Genomic DNA, 19,711 nt, shown 5'->3' with positions numbered 1-19,711 from the left:
GACAGTTCTTGATCTGATCACCTCAGGTAGGTGGCCATAGGTAGGTCAGTTCCTGACACAATCAGCTCAGGTAGGTATTGTAATGTGGCCTACCAGCTCTTCTGCATCTTGCTTGTTCGTTTGGTAGCGTGCCACCTTGATGGTGTCGCATCCCTGCAGTGGTGGGCCACACCCGATGTTCCCCTATCTTTATGGACAGGAACAGTAGGCCAGGGGAAGTAGGCCAGTCGAATACACAATGGAATGTGGGTGGAGTCGGAATATGGGTAGAGTTGGAATGTGGATTGAGTAACGTAAGGGTGGAATCACTTCATTCCCTTGGGACTTTTTGATGAAATTTAAATGTACATGTACTCCATACTCTTAAAGGTTTAACACTAAAATTCATTTTCTGGAGGATGAAATTACATGCAAAATATTCTGTTTATCATCCAAGTTCAACTTTATCTACCATTTTTAATGAAATCTAATGTTGGTTTCAGGAAGTACTCCTCTGCTCAATACGTATGATTTACTTCCTGTTTTGTTGTCGGAATGCATTCAAAGATTCTTCTCTTGCAATAATCCTGTTACTGAAATATTATTCTTTACATAAAAGGAAATAAAAATTCCAGTTTCTGGGAATTGCCAACATTTTTTCAGTTGTCAGTAGCAGAGGAAATCCATCATTGTTTTGAATTATTATACCACCGTTTGTGGTATTCAGCACAAGCAGATTACCACCGGGGACAAAAGCACTTCAGTGATGAGCGCTGCATGCTAATCTGATCCACACTTGAAAAGCGCCAGCAGTGCATTGGGCCAATTTCGGGAACAAAAGAAATTATGTAACACTGCACAATGTGGGCTTTCTTTTCAAGGCAGCAGGCCTGGCTGAAATACTTGGGCGTTAATAGATGCTGTCTGTCAGACTATAGACTAGCCGCCAGACAGTCGTTCACATGGGTGTAAACGTCTACTATTTTTGAAGTTATAAATTTTTGAAGAATTTTGAAAGCAGAAAATGTTGAAAATCCCCTGGGTATACGTCATGCAACTTCAAATTAAACCTGGTAGCATATGGTTAAAGCAGTGCCTGGGGTACATGTATGTACAGGGCATCTGAGATTGAAAAATTCACTTAACCAAAACACTGGTTATTTTCATACTAGGAGTCTCTCATCTTGCCTTTCTCCAGTGTTGTAGTCGGGTACTTTCCGAGTACCAACGTTCTCCGCAAAATACTGAACTGGGTAAGAGGGAATAAAAATAAAGCCAGAGTGCACACTCATTTGATGGTAAGTGTGCAAAGGTAAGATTACAAAATAAATGTAAGACTTCAGACACTCCCACTTGTGTAAAATTTCAGTTTTAAGGAGAAAAGTACTCGGAAAGTACTCGGCCAAGTACTTTCCGAGTACTTTTCTCCTAAAAAGTTAATTTTAATCAAACAGTGATGGTCTGAAGTCATCATGTTGCTTTGTAATCTTACCTTTATGCATGTACCATCAAATGCCAATGTACTTCAGCTTTGTTTCCTCCTAACTAGTTAAATATTTGGTAGAGAACTTGGTTTTCAAAAAGTACTCGACTACATCACTGCCTTTCTCCTGGGGCAGACTCATTTCTTACAGAGGGAGGGGCGTAATTAACATATGAAAATGCACTGGCAAATAAAAATAAGGCAGTAAATTACTTGAAATTAACTCCACTTTGTGACATGGTGCATATGTCTCTTTTTTTTGCTGAATATCCTTAAATCTCTCTATCTTTCAGACTTTTAAATGAAATTTAACTTATTAAAATTCTAACAAAATTTATTAAATATGCTGTGTTCCAAGCGGCGAATGGATGAGACACAGAGCTATCACCAGTGCTGGATCTCATGCATTCTGTTGCTCATATCAGAGTTCATATTGTGGCACGTTGCTCCCCTGATGTCACTTCGGCTGCTGTCCATCTGGAGCAGGTGACTTTCCTCAGGCAACCTGGGAAGGGGACGTACCCTGATGAGTAGGGCCTTGGCCATCCTGTGATTGGTCTAATACGAAGGCTGGGGGAGTGGACTCATTGCGTGGCAGTCTACCACCAGGCACCAGGGGTACACACACATTCACTAGCAACGAAACAGTGGGCAAAATCTCTCTCTTCCCTCTAAATTTAAGGTTCCAACTCACCCTGGTACACGGCTCAGCTCAGCCCCGTCCTAGTACCTCGACGGGCTGCAGAGTGCCAGTGCAAGCGTGGGGTACAAATTCACAGAGTGCAACTGTGGGAAAGTGAGGCGCAGCAATCATCAGCGTGCGACTAAACAGAGCGCTGGAACAGAACAGCGTGTCCGCATGCGAGCCACATGCTTAAATACCCGAGCCAGATACTAACTCTCTACGCAATTGGTGCACAGCACAAGCCTGAGCCTGCGCACCAGTTATACATAAACTTTAACAAGTTTTACAAGTACGAATTCACTGTTCTGCTACAATATTGCGTAATATTGCTACAAAATTACCAAATGAGACAGGGGAAAATGTCATTTCGACAAGGCCAATTCCAGTCTGTGTAGTGGTGACATAGAGTAGGAAGCTGCACTATATGTAAAGGAGTTACTGTGGCTGCTTGGAAATCTTCCAATAAAAGGCCACTTTTTCTGCCTAGTACTTTTATATCACTGTTTCAGTAAGTTGACAGGGATGTCAGGTTACCATGTGGGGGTGACACTGTATGACTATATGGAGGTCTATGCTCATGATATTGATGTACATATACATCTGTATTCGAATCAGAATGGCATATTTATGGCTTTTTTAAACAAAAATCTCAATTTCTGAGTGATACTGAATGCATTTTAGTCATTTGACTTTAATTTTTTGCTCACCACACGTCAAACAGTGGGGGGGGATATAAACCCTCCATCTCCCAGGATTTACATCCATGGCAGCACCCAAGATTTTAACCCTAAAAGAGCGCGGGGGTGACCAACAACTTTTTTGACATCACAGCAGTGGGTTTTTTCTGGAGCTGAGCCTTTAGAAGTTGCTTAAAGACACAGGCTAGCACATTTGTAGGCTTGAACTTGAAATGACAGTCGCAACAAAACCATATGTTGGATTGTGTTCAAACTTCACATTTGTACTGAAAAGAGGTGTCTCTACATGCATACTTTATTAGTCACTAATAGAATTGAGCCTGGCACAGCTAAGTTCTTGACATGGGCCAAAATAACCCAGCTCTTTGAGGGTTAAACTCAGTGGCCAGTGACTTTGTGATGGGGAAACACATGCAAAATTTTGGACTGCCATGCTTCTTCTGTACGTTGGAGAACACTGGGTATTGCTCAGAGAGGATATGGCTTTTTGCATACAAACAAGATCTCTTGCTATGTAGTGTATGGTTGAAGGCTTCTCACTTGCATGCCTGAACAAAGACATTTGCACTTTGAGAGGAACCATTGTTGGTAGCTTAGTCGGTAGAACACTGGTACTAATATTCCAGAGGTCACAGGTTCAAATCCAACTTCAGCTTATTTCTTCAATAATTTTATTTAATCATTATGTAGTAGGCATGTGTTAAGTTTCCCTGACAATTTGTGCGTCCGAAGCATTTCATCTCAGAGTGATCTTCATTTACAGATTCACTTGTTTGGAATGTTGCTTTAGAGTGGATTGAAGCAAAACTCTAATACAGCATAGTTGAGCAAATTTAATGAAATTTTTCTTCCAAATTGTGACTGTTGGCTTTATTTTTTTCTTGCAGAAAGAGCCAGGCTTGAATATGGAGGACCGTGTCGCCTTTGCCTGCTTGTTTCTCAATGATCAGCAGCTGCCAGTATTCATTGAGGAATTGACAAACATTACTGTGCAAGATGGCAAGCTAGAAGGCATGCTACTAGCTGGGTTGAATAAAGACTGTGTGGAGCTGTTACAGTCTTATGTGGACAGGGTAAGAAATTGCTTGCCATTAATGCAGTTGTGAAGGAAAATTATGCCAAAAGAAAAACGTATAAAAGTTTATGATAGAAAGTAGCCTAAAAATGGGGAAAGACTCTTGTACTCATTTTATTTTATGCATGGTTCGGTTTTATGTGGCATTCATGATAAAATCCGCCCAAAAAATAGCAAGAAATACATGTATAGAGAGTTTTCAAATTTTTTTTACAAACTTTGAGGATATTTATGTTTTCTCAAGATATTTTGAATCCAAGTACAAGTACATTGTCCATGTTTAAAAGGTTTTGAATGCAAAAAGTCTGTACATCCCATTTATCCACCTTTTAAACATTGTAGTCTACTGCCTTCAACTTATGCAGATTACCAATACCTATGCATTGTCTCTCAGTCCATTACTTCCATTCGCTAAATTCTCGATTACCAATAGTGCGCCCCAACTCACTCCCCCCCTCGCAGCATTGGCCATGTTCCTCTTCTTATTTCTTAGTGTCATTACAATACGGAACATTGTTCCGGCTCCGAATTTTTGGGAGATTTTCTTTCACTAAAGCGTGTTTCGGTATTATTCCTTGATCACCTTGTTTATTTGTTCTGACTCTTGTGAACAGTAAGATTGTTCCTTTTTCGTTATATTTCTTGATATTTTACCATTCTTTTTCAGTCTTGCACAGGTGGCAGACACCTTTGTATTGACCTATTTTCAGAGTTCGCCGGGTGGTAATATTGTTTTTTTTTTGGGGGGGGGGAAATTTATTTCCTGTGCAACAGAATATGTTGAGTATGTGTGTTTCTTTATTTTGCTTTCTTTTATATACTCGATGATTCGCCCCAGTTGTGGCATTCTTGTTTACAATTTGATCAGTTATATTTCGAAGCAGTTGTCTCATTATACTCGGATGTATCGTTTGTTGATTTTTCATGTCGCCAGTATTTTGGCATTTCTGGTTTCTTGATATTCCTTATATTTGCTTGTCGATTTTTTGTAATCGCTGGATATTTCGGCGTCTCTTGTTTTTCCAATTTCTCTATACATTATTCTTGATAATTGAAAACCCAAGGGAAGTTCGAGTTAGTCCTCGCCCCACTTCGAGATATTCAGGCCAGGGATCGCTTAAATAGTAAGGACAGTGGTGCATTGGTTTTGGTTCTTTCTAAGCTAGGGAATAGGACAGTGCGTGATTAACTATTCCCTCCCATTGGCCGGCCCGAGGCACGGCCATGCAATACCCTTATTTGCTCCAGTACTGTGCTGTCGAGCACGCGAGTTCGAGCATCAAGTGATATTCGCCAACTTGTTGTGGCGGTACTGGTGTGGTATCTGGTACTTATGCCAAGGGCCCGCAGGCTCTGAGAGCCGGTATCTCCAGTCCGATCCCACTCCTTCAGGAGCGAAGTTGAGTCCGCCACTTGAGGGCTGCGCGGCCGACTCAAACCTTGGCGCACTGTAACAGACCTCAGTGTGCTGACAGGTGTTACATATAAGCATAGCTCTCCCTTTGGGCCTTCATCAAACTTCGAGCATCACTTGCCCCTATACTCCTCTACTGCCTTCGGGAGCATAGCTGAGTTTACCATTTGCTGGGCTGCTCGGGCAGCTCAAAGCTCGGCACACGGAAACAGACCTCAGTGCTGCTGTAGCGCAGGGATTCTTCCCTTATGTCAACGAATAGGGATGGGTCCCAGCACATTACAGTGGTGATCTGCCGCGTGAGAGAATGCTGTTCGGCCATTACTCACGGCTTCTTCACCCTAGTGCAGTGCTGTATCTTGCATGTGGTTGCTGCCAGGTCCTCACCGCTTGTGGGGGCCGTGGAACTTAAACTTCCCACCACTGAGTTTGACCAGGCGGGCCTGCTCGACTTGTTGGGTTGCTTCTTGCCTAGTGTTCCCTTATCCGAGAAGTGCATGGCACTGGTAAATACTCTTGTACTGAGTCTAGTTCTCGACAAGGGAAATGACAGTGCATTCACAACAAATTATTTTCATGCAAAGTTTTATTACAACTCAGACTGTGGCATTAAAAAAGACAGGTAAATATAAATTTACACACTCAAATTGGCAATCCAGGAGATTTTTAACATGTGCCGGGAGGTGGAAGAACGACCAATTTTCCAGGAGTCTTCCACAAAATCTGGGACCAGCTCCATGTCCACTTTTGCGCTGGTCCTGACTGTGGAAAAATTGGGGTTTAATTTGTCCCTGTCAGACAGGACCTAACATTGGTGACTAATACTTTATTTCTCACGGACGCTCCATAAAGCTTTTTCTCTCTTTGGCTGGATGCATGCACTCAGACTTTAATTCCCCATGCATGCAGTAAAAACAGCTGGAGTCCTTCAATAAAGAAACGTCTACGGCTATTCTGTGTACAAAACTAGACTCTTTTTTTCCATTCTCCAGCAATGATGCACCGACATTTGCATTTGCTTGAGCTTTTCATTGTCGCTAGGCACAACTTCCACCCGACTTAACTAGTCTTCCGGCAATGACTCCTTGCTCGATAAAGATAAAGTCTGGGCCACAAAGAGTTTTTTCCGATCTCTGATCTTTTTAATTGCTCATAGCTTATCGAAGACCTTCCTTTACGGCTTGACAGCATTTTCCCCTGTTGTCCAGCCGCCACTGCAGTCATACTTGGGGTCCCAAAAACAAAACTAAACTAGAACTCTGTGCCTTTGTCTCATGGACAAAACGCGGGGCTTTTTTTTTGCATTTTGAGATTTTCAAACAAACAACTGTCGAAGACACTCAGTTTAATAACTTAGAAAGAAGTCTTCCCTATGTGCGTGCTGCAAGGTTTCAACCCAATCGGACGTGTATTTCAGGACAGATAGGGCTTTAAGTGATGCACATCTAATGTCAAATGACAAGTTGGCTGATGACTTGATCATAACATGACATCAGTGTCGTCTATAACACTTTCCTTTTTTTAACTCCATCGCACATGTACTTTAGTTGATACAGTTTTGTAAAAATTGTACCTTCAAGATCAAATAACTTGTTATGTGATGAAGTTGTCCTTATATCAGGTATTTTTTCTCTTACCCTTGCTGTGCTAGATATCTGCAAGGTTTCAACCCAATTGGGATAGGGCGCTTTAAGCAATGCACCTTTAATGTCACGTTACTAATTGACACAACATCATGTCAATTTTCATCTGTAATACCTACCTGTTTAGCTATGTCGAAAATTTCAAGCCAATCGGACATGTGCTTTAGGAGATTTAGGACTCTAAGTGATGCACCTTTAACCCTAACAGTCCTCAATCCTTCACCATGTTCACCTTTTGGAGGATTGAGGACTATTAGGGTTAATGTCATGTGACTAGCCTCATGATGATGTAATCACAACATCATTAATTTGCAAGGATCTTTTCATGAGTGTCTGTGCCTGGTAGAACTTTGATCCAGATGAAAGGTCACTAACCGAAAAAATATACCTTCAAATTTGAATACATAGTCTATGGAAACAAATAAAGATTCAAAATTCCAAAATGATTCACGTGATTACGTCATTATTATGTCATTTTTTGGCTAGAATATTTGCCTGAGTGTCTGTGCTTGTTATGATTTTGATCCGGATGAAAGGTTGCTAGCCGAAGAAAATACATCTTCAAATCTGTGTACAAAGTCTATGGTGAAAATAAAGATTCGAAATTCCACAATGATTCACATGATGCCGTCATCATGACGTCACTACTTTTGAAAAATTTTTGTATTTGGATCTGTGCTGGGTGTAAGTTTGATGATGATTGAAGATTGCTGAGAGACTAAAATAGTTCCTCAAAAATGTGTACAAAGTCAATCGGCTAAAAACCCAATGCAGATAAACTGCTGTCCCATGCAGATCTCATAGGCATCCCATGGGCTGCCCATGGGACCCCATGTGTACATCATGGGACTGGCAAAAAAGTAATGTTGGTTGAAGTGATCACCATGGGACATTGTTTGGATACCATGGAACACCATGAGGCTTTAATGATCAGCATGGGAACACCATGGGGCTTTTATGATCAGCATTGGAAATTTTCCCATGGGATACCCTCATGGGACATTTTTGTTAGGGATCCTTTAAATGAGTTTTACATGATTTGTGTCTAGGTCGAAATGTTTTAGTATTATTTTATAAATATGAAGTATTACTTCATATTTATATTCTTTGGTGAATTTGTAATTAAAGAAAAAAAAAGATTTGTTTTTCATTCTCATAGTAATTCTCAGCTGAAGCTGAGAACCCCCACAGTCAAAGTTGTTTCACTGTCTGTGACCGACATCTCTAAAGGAGCTGGTCAGTCGACGGTACCCTCAATGGCACCGGTCAGTGGCTCAGTGACACCTGATGTCCCACTTATGAGCCATCTGAAAATGTCATTGTTAACCATTTATCTAAGAACTACGAAGTTAATTTTATGAAATTTGAGCAAACTATCAAATTAAACTTCCTCTGCACAAGTTAAAATGAATATTGATGCCTTTATTAGTGAAATACAAATTATTTTGATCTCTTGAAAAGTAAGAATCTCATATATCCAGACAATAATCATTCAAATTTCAAAATCAGGTGTCGTCTCATCATGACAAAGACAAAGTTATGGAAATTCACTTCAAACACGTGTATGTCTCAAATTATATATTCATACAAAACAAAGAATTATAGTTCAATGTACAGTGTGCAGGGCCAGTTCTTCAACTGGAAAAGCTCACAAGCTTAAGAGTTTCTCAAAGAGAATTTCACTGCTAGCACAGTACAGGAAGATCGTTGGCGTGCTCGCTACCGACGTTTTGCGTTCTCCCTCTCAGCTTGCTTTTTCCTTTCATCCCCACACATCACTTCTCTAAGGCCAATCAAACCCTCACGCGCACTTGTTCCAAAACAATGTCAAACAAAATCACTCAACCTTTAACAACAGAGAGATACACACCATAATGCAAGACACAGGATGTACTTTAGATTGTGTTCCAAACTCCATCTTTATTCATTTATTGGTCACTAATCTGGTTCCAAGTACAGTGCCAAGCTTGGAGAAAATAAAAGGATTGCACATCAGGGCTTACAACTTTTATGCATTGCTTTGTTTTTCTGCTACATTCAAAATTGTCAGTGCATTGCAAATTTGTATTTGATTAAATTCTATCATAGTGTATCATGGAGCTCATAAATACGTTCGCCTTATTCCCCTGCCAGTTAAATCTGATCTGCATTCAACTCTCACTGATTCTCAATTTTGTTAGTCAAGATGCCTGATAGATTTCAGTTCTTTGTGTTACAAGTAGTGAATTACTTCATATGTGTTGATTATTTCAGACTGCAGATATTCAGACAGCTAGTTTAGTTGCTGTACTTGCACTTCCTCCAGAGCTGTGTAAAGATAAACAAGTCACTCACTGGGTCGAGAGCTACCGTGGTTTATTGGATACATGGAGGCTGTGGCATCAAAGGTAAATCATCATTGTTCGTTACTAAAGCTTATTTGCAAAGGCAATCCATACATCTAAATAAATGCCCCAATCCTCTTCCCATGGAGATTTTTTTTACTCTCTACAGATTATTTTTGAAAAGATTATTTGCTAAAGCTTAAAATTAACACTACAAATCCTGTTCAGGAAAGTCATTATCTCACTCATAAAAGGCAATCATTCATGATTTTTTTGTTTTTGTTTATAAACTTATTCAAAGATTTCTCTCATTTTGGAATTTAATTTTACAGCTTATCTCAAAGTATTTTGAATATGAAATATGCAAGACGGATAATTTGATGAAGAATATTTATTTGTTTGATTGACAAGTAGCCAGTTTCAAATTGGTGTGACTTTGTATCATGCTTAAACCTTACGATAAAAATTTGTGCCACAGCTGTGCAATGTACGCCGGTTGATTTCATAAATGAGAGTTTTCATCTTTTCTTTATTGGAACCGGAATTCTTTCACGGCATAAATGTTTTTTGCTACCACAAAAAAATGCTGTTCATTTCTCATCTAAACCTTGTTAAGTTGAGCAATGACAGAACATGATAAGGGAGTGAAATAATTTATTTCCGATATTTGTTCAGTACTACTTAATGCCATCAAAAACGATTGCATAGCACAAACTTACAAACCATATCACAGACTTACATAACTATGTGCAGTGCATAATCTTCATGAAATGTGTCGTAATTTGTTGCAGAATTTAAGCAATAAAATGCGGTGTACTTGTATGTAAAGTTATGCCATTGCTTAAAGGTGGTTGAGATTGGGTGTTGCACATATGTACACTTTATGTTCTTTACAAAGTCACGCTGTCTAAAGCCAAGAGTTATTCCAGTTTGGTGCATATGAGAACATTTTTTCAGGCATTTTAGCAGCCTTGGACTTGGATTTAGATCAGGCTTTAAGCAGACTCAGACTTGGACAAGAAGTTGAATTCTGTCTTGTTTCTGGTCTTGGATGTGGCAGGCTTTGTTGTGGACAGTTACACAATTTTTGTAAGTTGCAGTTTTATCATTTGTACAGGGCACGTTTTGATGTTTACTACCACCATGACCATCAGGGCAATGTGAAGGTCCCTTCCCCACAGCAAGTCTTTGTCAACTGTCATTTCTGTCAAAGTGCCATATCTCCCACTGTTTTAGCTCAACGGTCTTTGCATACAATACTTCCCCATTTACGAGGACCTATGCACCAGAGAGTCAAGGTAATCCTTTTACATGTATCATTAGTTGTTCCCTGTATAATTTAAAAGAAATGTTAGTACTGAAATTGTTAAAGCTTTGTTGACACGAGATGAGTTCAGTATGTCACTTCAGTTTTTATACAGGCCTGATTGATTGTATGAATTCAAGTTTTAAGCGCTGTCATTAAGTTCTTAAGATATGAGACAGTGAAAAATGGACCTTTCATTTGATGTCACATTACTCACATGAAAAGCTGACATCACTATGGCATTAATCTTTGCAGACCACCTTTATAATATGGCATATAGTTTAGCTTAGTTCAATTGTAATTTGATCTTTAAAACTAGACAGAGTGCCCCAAAAATGACAAAACAAAACAAAAATGTTCACAGATGATGGGATTTGGGATGGAACAAAAACATGTAACTGAAACAAAAATGGTGAGTTAAACACAGATGCCCAACCGAGCCCATGCCTAAATCAATGACTTAAATTTTTGATTGCACAAACCATCTCCATTGAGAAAACCAGTGCTGGTTTTAACTACAGTGACTCAACGTTAAGCTTAAAAGTCCAAAACCAGTGGGCTTCCAGAGGATACCAGTACCAACCCAGATTCCATGTTGAAGTGTGTCTAATCTTTCTGGAATTTTATCTGGAAAACCATTTCTAATATTTTAACCATAATGACCTTGAACTGAAGATTCAAAAATCAACTTTGCAGGACATCAAGATCAATCCACGTACAAAGATTTTACATGTAGAGACTGCACATAGAGGACATACTTGCACTTCTATTAGAGGACATTTCAATCATGTGAGTGCAGACTATAGCACTGACGACAACACACATCAGCACTTTGTTGCTCTGCCATTAAATTTTTTGCATTATTGGCATGCTACTATAGGGTACCGGGGGTACATGTTCATCATCAACATGCGCTTATTATAAATACTGTCGCTGCTGCCGTCTTCACAAGTGAAACCTTCTGGGAGTAAACAGATCATTGAAATCCATCGGTTATTTAAAGCACACATACATCCGACAGCCTCTGCTTGGGATTGGGATGGGGGAATGTTGTGGATGTCGTTGGTCAGAATTGAACATTATCAAACTTGTTTGAGCTAGTGCAATTTTGGTGGGTCATTATTGCCCCTTCTTGTTTGGTATTGGTATTTTTCTGTCTTTCGGGGGGAGGATTAGGAAGAAACAACAAAATCTTTAACGGGGCCAGATGCCCTAAAAAGTGTGGGTTTGGGTTTATTGTGGTAGTTTGAAGTCAAACGTTGGATCGATTGGACATAGGAAATACGGTTTTTAGTAAAAAATGCTCCTACCTCATGTTACGTGCACGTTGCGTAAGAATATTCCCTGCTGGGAAAGCAAGTTGCCCCACTCCTAACTCTGGAAAAGTCTCACCAGTTTGGTGAACCGCTGTACAGTATCTGGCAAATGGTAGTACTCACGAAGTTTGCCTGAGTTTCAAGCTAATGTTCTTTTAACCACTTCACGCCGGGTTAGTTAAAAATGTTAGCAATACTGGGCCGGGATAATTATCATTTTTTCTGTTTCAAAATTCTTTAATCATGCTACCACCTCATTGCATAGAAGCACAAGGAATGGTTTTGCCCCTCTTGCCAACTATTTTAACAACATGGAACATCTTGCACAGATTAATTCACTATTCAAATATTTAACCTACATGTGTACAATTCGATCGATTAATGAACAAACCCCATGCCAAATCTCTCACAAAAACGCACACAGTCTTACATTATAATCACTATGATAGATTTTCACTTAAAGAACTATCTCCCGCCCAAGTTAGCAAAGATCTAATAAATTCAGAAGTGCCACTTTTCCAGTTTTATCCGTATTCCTTATTTTTTTAAACAAATCCCCTGAAATTCCATTTTTCTTTTTTTCCCACTTGCTAAAAAGGAAAAGCTGGACAAGAATACACAAACAGGAATACATTTATTCTAACCTCGTATGTGTCTCGAGTTAAATGACGGTCATGCATTGCATTTATGTGTAGCTTTGTCCCTTTAGTTGCCTTACAAAAGCAAGACTGCTGAGCTTGCGTGTGATGCGACACGTGCTGCCAGCACCTGCATGCCTTTAAAATACTGATGCGACATGTGCTGCCTGCGCCTGAATGCCTTATACTGGTGTGACACATGCTGCCTGCACCTGCATGCCTTACTGATGTGACACATGCTGCCTGCACCTGAATGCCTTATATTGATGCGACACATGCTGCCTGCACCTGAATGCCTCATACTGATGTGACACGTGCTGCCTGCACCTGCATGCCTTATACTGATGCGACACATGCTGCCTGCACCTGCATGCCTTACTGATGCGACACGTGCTGCCTGCACCTGAATGCCTTATACTGATGTGACACGTTCTGCCTGCACCTGCATGCCTTACTGATGCGACATGTGCTGCCTGCACCTGAATGCCTTATACTGATGTGACACGTTCTGCCTGCACCTGCATGCCTTACTGATGCGACACGTGCTGCCTGCACCTGCATGCTTTACTGATGCGACATGTGCTGCCTGCACCTGCATGCCTTACTGATGCGACATGTGCTGCCTGCACCTGAATGCCTTATACTGATGCGACACGTGCTGCCTGCACCTGCATGCCTTACTGATGCGACACGCGCTGCCTGCACCTGAATGCCTTACTGATGTGACATGTGCTGCCTAGCTGCACCTGAATGCTTTATACTGATGCGACATGTGCTGCCTGCGCGTGAATGCCTTACTGATCATCAAAATGACCGGAGATCCAGCAGTATCATGTGTGCCAAGTACTGCAAAGGTGAAAATAAGTGGAACTGGATATGGTAGCAAGAGAACTCTGGTAGTTATGCACTCTTCTCACTAGGCTTGGTGGTGTGCTTAAATGTTAATTGCCACAGTTAAAAAGTTCCTCTTTTTTAGTAGACCCTGTGGCATTTCTGTAAATTGTTGCAATAAAAATGTCTGTGACACCACATTTTGTGATCGCTGAGATAGAGACTACTTACAATTTAGTCTGATGCAGCTATCTTCTTGACCGCCAGTCATACAATTTTAAGTTGAAATATTGTCATGAAGGTCTCATCATATTTTACAATGTATTGCAAAAACGTTTGCATCAATACATCATAAACAAAGAAAACTATCTTGGCACAAGATAGGATGGATTCTAGGATGGATTTTTATATTGTGTTTTGACTGGGGGGCATATCAGCTGCCTTCAGGGGTCTGGAATCTACTTGAAACAAGCCTCCATAGGGAGATTTTTTTCGTAAAAAAAGGAAATACTCCAGTCTTTTTCATGAATTTTGCATTTGGTTATTCGAAAAACAATAATTGAATATTCAATAATCAGTCAAATAGTTTTTTTGAATAATCGGCTCAACCCTAGCACATATGGCATTCTAAATCAGTCAACAGGCATTCCCCCTCTAGTTCAGCTATGCTGTGCTTGTGGAAATCTCCCCCTGCCTTCCTCGGTTGAACATGATGAGGCGGCACAGTGCGACTTCATTCAATCTCTGCCAAGGCTGTCTGATTTGTTTGCCCTGTGCACTCTGGAAGAGTTTACTTCCCAGTTACCAGTTTCCTGAAGGAATGACGGGAGGATGGTGACTTTGTTATGCTTTTCTTGGTACAGTGTTCTGTGCACATGTGGACACAAGGTCTAGTTGCCAGTTCAGTTCGCACGAATGCAGAAACTCTTCCACACGTTCCACTTTGTGTGTTTGGCCAGACTCGAGGGCAATTCCTTTCTTTACCAGTGCACACTTCTTGATAGAAAACAATCTTTAGTGCAAGTGATGGAACATACAACTGGAAGCCAGTAATATCATTGATTGTCTTGACAATATCAACAAGGTGGTGGAGATGCACAAATGATTCAAGTAATACATTTGGTTGATGGGTGTTCGGAGTTGTATGACGAGATGACCCAATTCATGTATCCTGTTGTGGATGTAGCCATAATCTACATCATGCCCGAGTTGCATGTCTTCCGGCTTGGCTAATTCAACGATCAACCTATCATTCTTGACTACCATAGCCACATCATCTCTTGTCGTTGGACTAACAACCTGGTTTAACTGGAACAACACATCAACAGGAGGAGGTTTAACAAATCACTCTTGTGAGCAACTCGTCCACCCACACAAGCCCTCGTACTGGTACCATCAGTCTGTGGAAGAGGGATTCGTTTCAAAGGGCACAGGTGTGACCACTAATTGGTATGCACATCGCACATAAAAGCTAAAAATATGCATGGTCCAATATGCATAGAGAGATACCTCGCTATTTAGCCTATGTCCAATGATGAGCACACCCCATAAACAATATTACAGACTTATTTAAGTTTCTAACAGATACCAGGGTTGGTCTCAGAAGCGATGTTGAAAACTTCTCTCTCTTCCTTGTGACATGACTGGAGATGATAGGGTAGCTTGGCTCCAAATAATTGTATTTATACCCTAAATCTGCAATTTAGGTGCCCCCTTTTTATTTTTGATTTGCAGGCATCAACATGCTACAAGTGTAGAAAGCCATTGCCTCGCTGTGCTTTGTGCTTAATGAATATGGGTACCCTCTCAGGATTAAAGTCCATTCAACCACAAGACAAGCATTCTTCAAAGACAGACCAGCAGTCAGGTAAGATATTTTAAGGGCGTCAGGATCTTTGTGGCTGAGGACTTGGCAAAACAGGTTTTAACTGGACGGAAAGTCCAACTTGAGACATACAAATGACTTCGTGCAGAAGGCAAGAAACCGTCTTTTGCATACCCAGCTTCCTTGAAGTTCTGTGATGGTTCAGGTCAGCTTATCACGGTTAAGTGACTTGCTGCAAATGAAGCGTATTTTTGTTTGGCCACCCGTTTTTCAAGCTTTACAGGTTTTGTATTGTTGCTTTCTATTAAACATGCTTAATAGATCTCTTTTCGGCAGCTTGCTTTCCTGAATGATCAGAATTGGAAGTGATTTGAGATCCTGGTCTCCACCTTAGGAAAACTGCCGCTCTTTTTGTATCCTTTGCACTAATCACACTTATTTTCATAGTTGTGATTTTTTTTTATTTCAATTTAATGATTTCTCGTTTTCTTCTTTTTGTTGTTAGCCATGAAGATTTCCTTTTGTCTGCTTTTGAATATGCTTATAATTTGGTCATCGAGTACATGCTCACCTGAAGGTTGTTTTTATTTGATATACATTGACTACTCTTAAACTTTGCTCTTTTAACTGTAGGGGTTATGAGACTTCTTTAAAGGAAAAAATATTTTTGGATTTCTGAAGAAGATAGGTAGTGATATTCTTCTTTTACAGGAGACTCATTGTATTAAGAATGATGATCATTTATGGAAAACTCAATGGGGAGAACATGCTTGGTTTTGTAACTACTCCTCTAATAGTCAAGGTGTTGCTATATTGATTAGAAACTCTGTCTCATTTCATGTAAATAGACATTATTGTGATCCAGATGGTCGATTTTTAATCCTTTCTCTCTCAATAGATGGGAACTCTGTTAACTTGTGTGCTCCAAATACCGATGACCCTGAGTTTTCCTTGTGCTGTTTTCCAAAATTGATTACTTTGATTGTACTTCACTGATTATTGGTGGAGATTTCAATACTGTTATGGGTCCTCTTGACTATCAAGGCTCCTGCTCCCACCATTTCAACTCTAAATTATGCGATATGCTGAATTTATTATCAGATGAATTCAGTCTGTTGGAAATTTGGAGATTTTATCATCCTAAATTGAGGCAATATACTCGTCATCAACAAAATCCTAAAGCTTTGTCCAGATTGACTATATTTTGATTTCTGAAAATCTTTTGGCTAATTGTGAGAGCTCTAAAATCATCCCTGGTGTCTCCTCTGACCATTCAATAGTTTCTCTCTCCTTTAACCACTTCGCGCCGGGCTAATTATAAATGTTAATGATACTTCATCATTCATCATTTCATTTAACGGACGTTTATACCCACAGGCAGTAATCTTTAGGCACTATACTCTAAATCGACACTTGACCTTCAATGACACCCGAGTATTTCAGCCAGGCCTGCAGTCTTGTAAAAAGAGCCCAGATTATGCGGTGTTATTTAAGATTCTTTTGTTCCTGAAACCGGGGACAGTGCACTGCTGACCTCTTTCAAGCGTGCAGCAGTGCTGTGTGGCTCATCCTGCAGTGCTGGAGAGCTTTTGTCCCCAGTGGTAATCCACTCACTCTAAATGCCCCAAACCATGGTATACTGTTTCAAAACAAAGCTGGATTATCTCCACTATTTAGAGTGAAAAATGTCGGTAATTCCCAGCAGCCAGGTCTTTTGTGTCGAGCATGGTCTTTTGTTACAAAGCCCAACTCTTTTGTCTGGTTTTGGGCTCCCCGGCTTCGTGTATAAAGCCTACACGCTCAAAAACGGGTCACCCGTCAGGAAATGGTTAAGACTAATCCTGTGCCAAGAGGCCAAGGATACTGGAAATTAAAATGTCATTATTTACAATATGATAGTGATTTTATCACCTTCATTAAAGGCAAAATCGATGATTTCAAGTTCGTTCATAACAACGCCTCTTGTAATGCACAAGTGCTTTGGGACACATTCAAATGTACTATTTCTGGACACTGTATAGAATGTGAGAGAGCAGTTGAAAAAGACCATATATTAAAACAAATTGATAATGATAAGGCTAAACTCAGTCATGAATTACATGAATATGATGACTGCTCTTTGCTTTGGGAAGAACTTAAATCCCTTGAATCAAAACTGAATAAGATTCTTGATTTTGAAGCTAATGGAGTCATCATTCTTTCTAGAGTAAAATGGGCTGAACATGGGGAAAAGAGCTCCAAACACTTTTGTAATTTGGAAAAGCGCTCTTGTGAACGGAAAATTATCCACAGGTTGTATGATGACAAGAATGATATTATTTCCGATAAGAATGCAATTCTTGATGACATCTACACCTAATATAAACAACTCTATTCTAACAGTAATCATTGTGCACAAACCAATCTTGATCTCCTCTTTAATAACTCGGACATTCGTAAACCTTCCACTAACAATCAAGCTTGTCTGGAGAAACCTGTCACTAAAAATGAATTGTACCGTAATCTAATTTCAATGAAACGTAACAAATCTCCTGGAATTGGTCTACCTGTTGAATTCTATATTGTCTTTGGCAAGATATCAGTGATTTGTTAATGAACTTTAATTTTTCCCTTGAAAATGAGTGTATGTCTCAGTCTCAAAGAACCAGTATTGTTACTTTACTTTCAAAGAAAGACTGTGACTGTCTTAGAATAAAAAACTTTAGACCAATTTCGTTACTCACAGTTGATTATAAACTGATTGCTAAGACAATCGCTGATCATTTAAAGCATTATCTCAATGACCTTATTCACTCAATCTGGTTTTCTAAAGGGTAGACATATTGATGATAATATCGGGCTAATTTTGGATGTAATTGAGTATACTGATTACCATTCTCTTCTTGGTGTTATCTTCTTGTTAGATATTTGTTATGGGTAATGGTGTTGCAGCTTAATAAAGGGGTTTCAGCTTTAAGAGGCAATTTAAGGATACATGAGCTACTGCCTTATTCCATGCTCGTCCACACTCGGCATACGGTTAGCAACAACGTGACCTCCCCAGCCCGGTCAATCACCCCGAAGGTCTTACCACAAGAGGGCGTTAGAGCATTATCGTAACACCTTTCCTTCTTTAAAAACAAACAAAAATAATGACATATCAGGACTTACATTACTTATACAGGACCGATGTTTTAACTACTTAAACTAACAATACAATAGTCCCTCTTAAATGCTCCTAAGGCACTAGCCTATTTTGTTTTGTGTTGTTTTGTTTTTTAAACTTTCCAGTATATCCTTTTTACATGGTGAGGTGTGCCTTAATTTGTTTTTGTTTTTCTCCATTTTTTTTTTGGTACTTCAACTTGCAATACAGGTATGTAGTTAGATAAAGTCCATAAAGTCCGTTCCTGATGGTGCACCTTGTCCAATATTCATGTGACATAGTCCTTTAGATAGCTTGGTGGTTTCCGTTCACATGTGCTGCGTTGTGGATTTTGTTGCTCTGTGTGTGTGTTTGTTTGGTCAGCCCGGCTGCTCTGATTGTCTGAAGCTGGGCCTTCTGATGGAAACTGCAACTCGCAGGGCGGGACGTATCTTTCTGCGGTGCGTCTGAGGTGCTTCCGATTATGGCGAAATTCCTGACCATCCTCTGTGATCACTTTGTACGAACGAATATTGACTTGCTCCTGTACTTGTGCTTTTTCCCAAACTTTGGAATTGGCTTTGGGAAGTATGCGTACTGTGTCTCCAGGCTGGAGATGGGGTAGGGCTACCGTTTCTGCTTGGCCTGCTTGATGCTCCTTTGGGCAAGGATGGCCTGTTGGGGTTGTTGTGATGGCACCAGCAGTTGTGCTTTTGTAGGCAGATTGGTCTTCATACGGCGTCCATAGAAACGCTGAGCAGGGGAGCTGTTTAGGCCTTCTGTTGGAGTGTTCCTCCAGGCTAACAGAGCGAGGTGAATATCCCCATGACTATCCTTGGTTTTGCGAATGAGCCTCTTTGCAATTTTTACCGTGCTCTCAACTTTGCCATTACTCTGTGGATACTGTGGAGAGCTGGTGACATGGGTGAACTCGTACTCATTGGCGATGTCCGCGAACTCCTTTGAGCTGAATGGTGATCCATTATCGGAGTATACTGTGTCCGGTATGCCATGTGCAGCAAAGTGGCATTTCAGTCTTTTAATGATAGCCTTTGCGTCTTTGCTGTGGGGCAGACTGTCAACTTCGAAATATTCAGAGAAGTAGTCAACACTGCACAGGTAGTCCATGTTGTCAACAGTGCATAAGTCTATGCCAATCTTCTGCCAGGATCGATCTGGTGTTTTATGTGAGATCAGGGATTCGCTCTGCTGCTGTGGTTGGTATTTGTTGTAAGTTTCAGAGGCTGAGATATAGTCTGTTAAGTCATGAGTCATTCCCGGCCAATAGACAAGATCTTGTGCTCTTCTTAGTGTGCTTTGCACTCCTGTATGTGCGCTTTGTAGACGCTCGTGCACTCGTGGTCTTGCTG

The 19,711-nt window shown here is 40.3% G+C and overlaps 1 protein-coding gene across 5 annotated transcripts in view; it reads left to right on the top strand.

Annotated features, from left to right (window-relative positions):
* Window positions 1–19,711, top strand: part of LOC110988453 (GATOR2 complex protein MIOS-like) — a 147,501-nt gene that overhangs the window by 106,458 nt on the left and 21,332 nt on the right. For 4 of the 5 annotated variants that reach the window (XM_087147893.1, XM_022251952.2, XM_022251950.2 and 1 more), the window contains exons 18-21: window positions 3,733–3,918; window positions 9,231–9,364; window positions 10,419–10,599; window positions 15,127–15,259. In XM_087147893.1, coding sequence (XP_087004019.1) covers window positions 3,733–3,918; window positions 9,231–9,364; window positions 10,419–10,599; window positions 15,127–15,259 — 634 coding nt within the window. Of the gene's footprint in view, window positions 1–3,732; window positions 3,919–9,230; window positions 9,365–10,418; window positions 10,600–14,660; window positions 14,955–15,126; window positions 15,260–19,711 lie in introns of those variants that run through there. The other variant, XM_087147894.1, reaches the window with a different exon arrangement.

The sequence above is a fragment of the Acanthaster planci genome, linkage group LG17 (genome assembly GCF_054643075.1).
Source record: "Acanthaster planci isolate LZ-2023a linkage group LG17, COTS_SCS, whole genome shotgun sequence".
Taxonomy (NCBI): domain Eukaryota; kingdom Metazoa; phylum Echinodermata; class Asteroidea; order Valvatida; family Acanthasteridae; genus Acanthaster; species Acanthaster planci.
The sequence above is the reverse complement of the archived record's forward strand: the minus strand, read 5'-3'. Positions and strand labels throughout refer to the sequence as shown.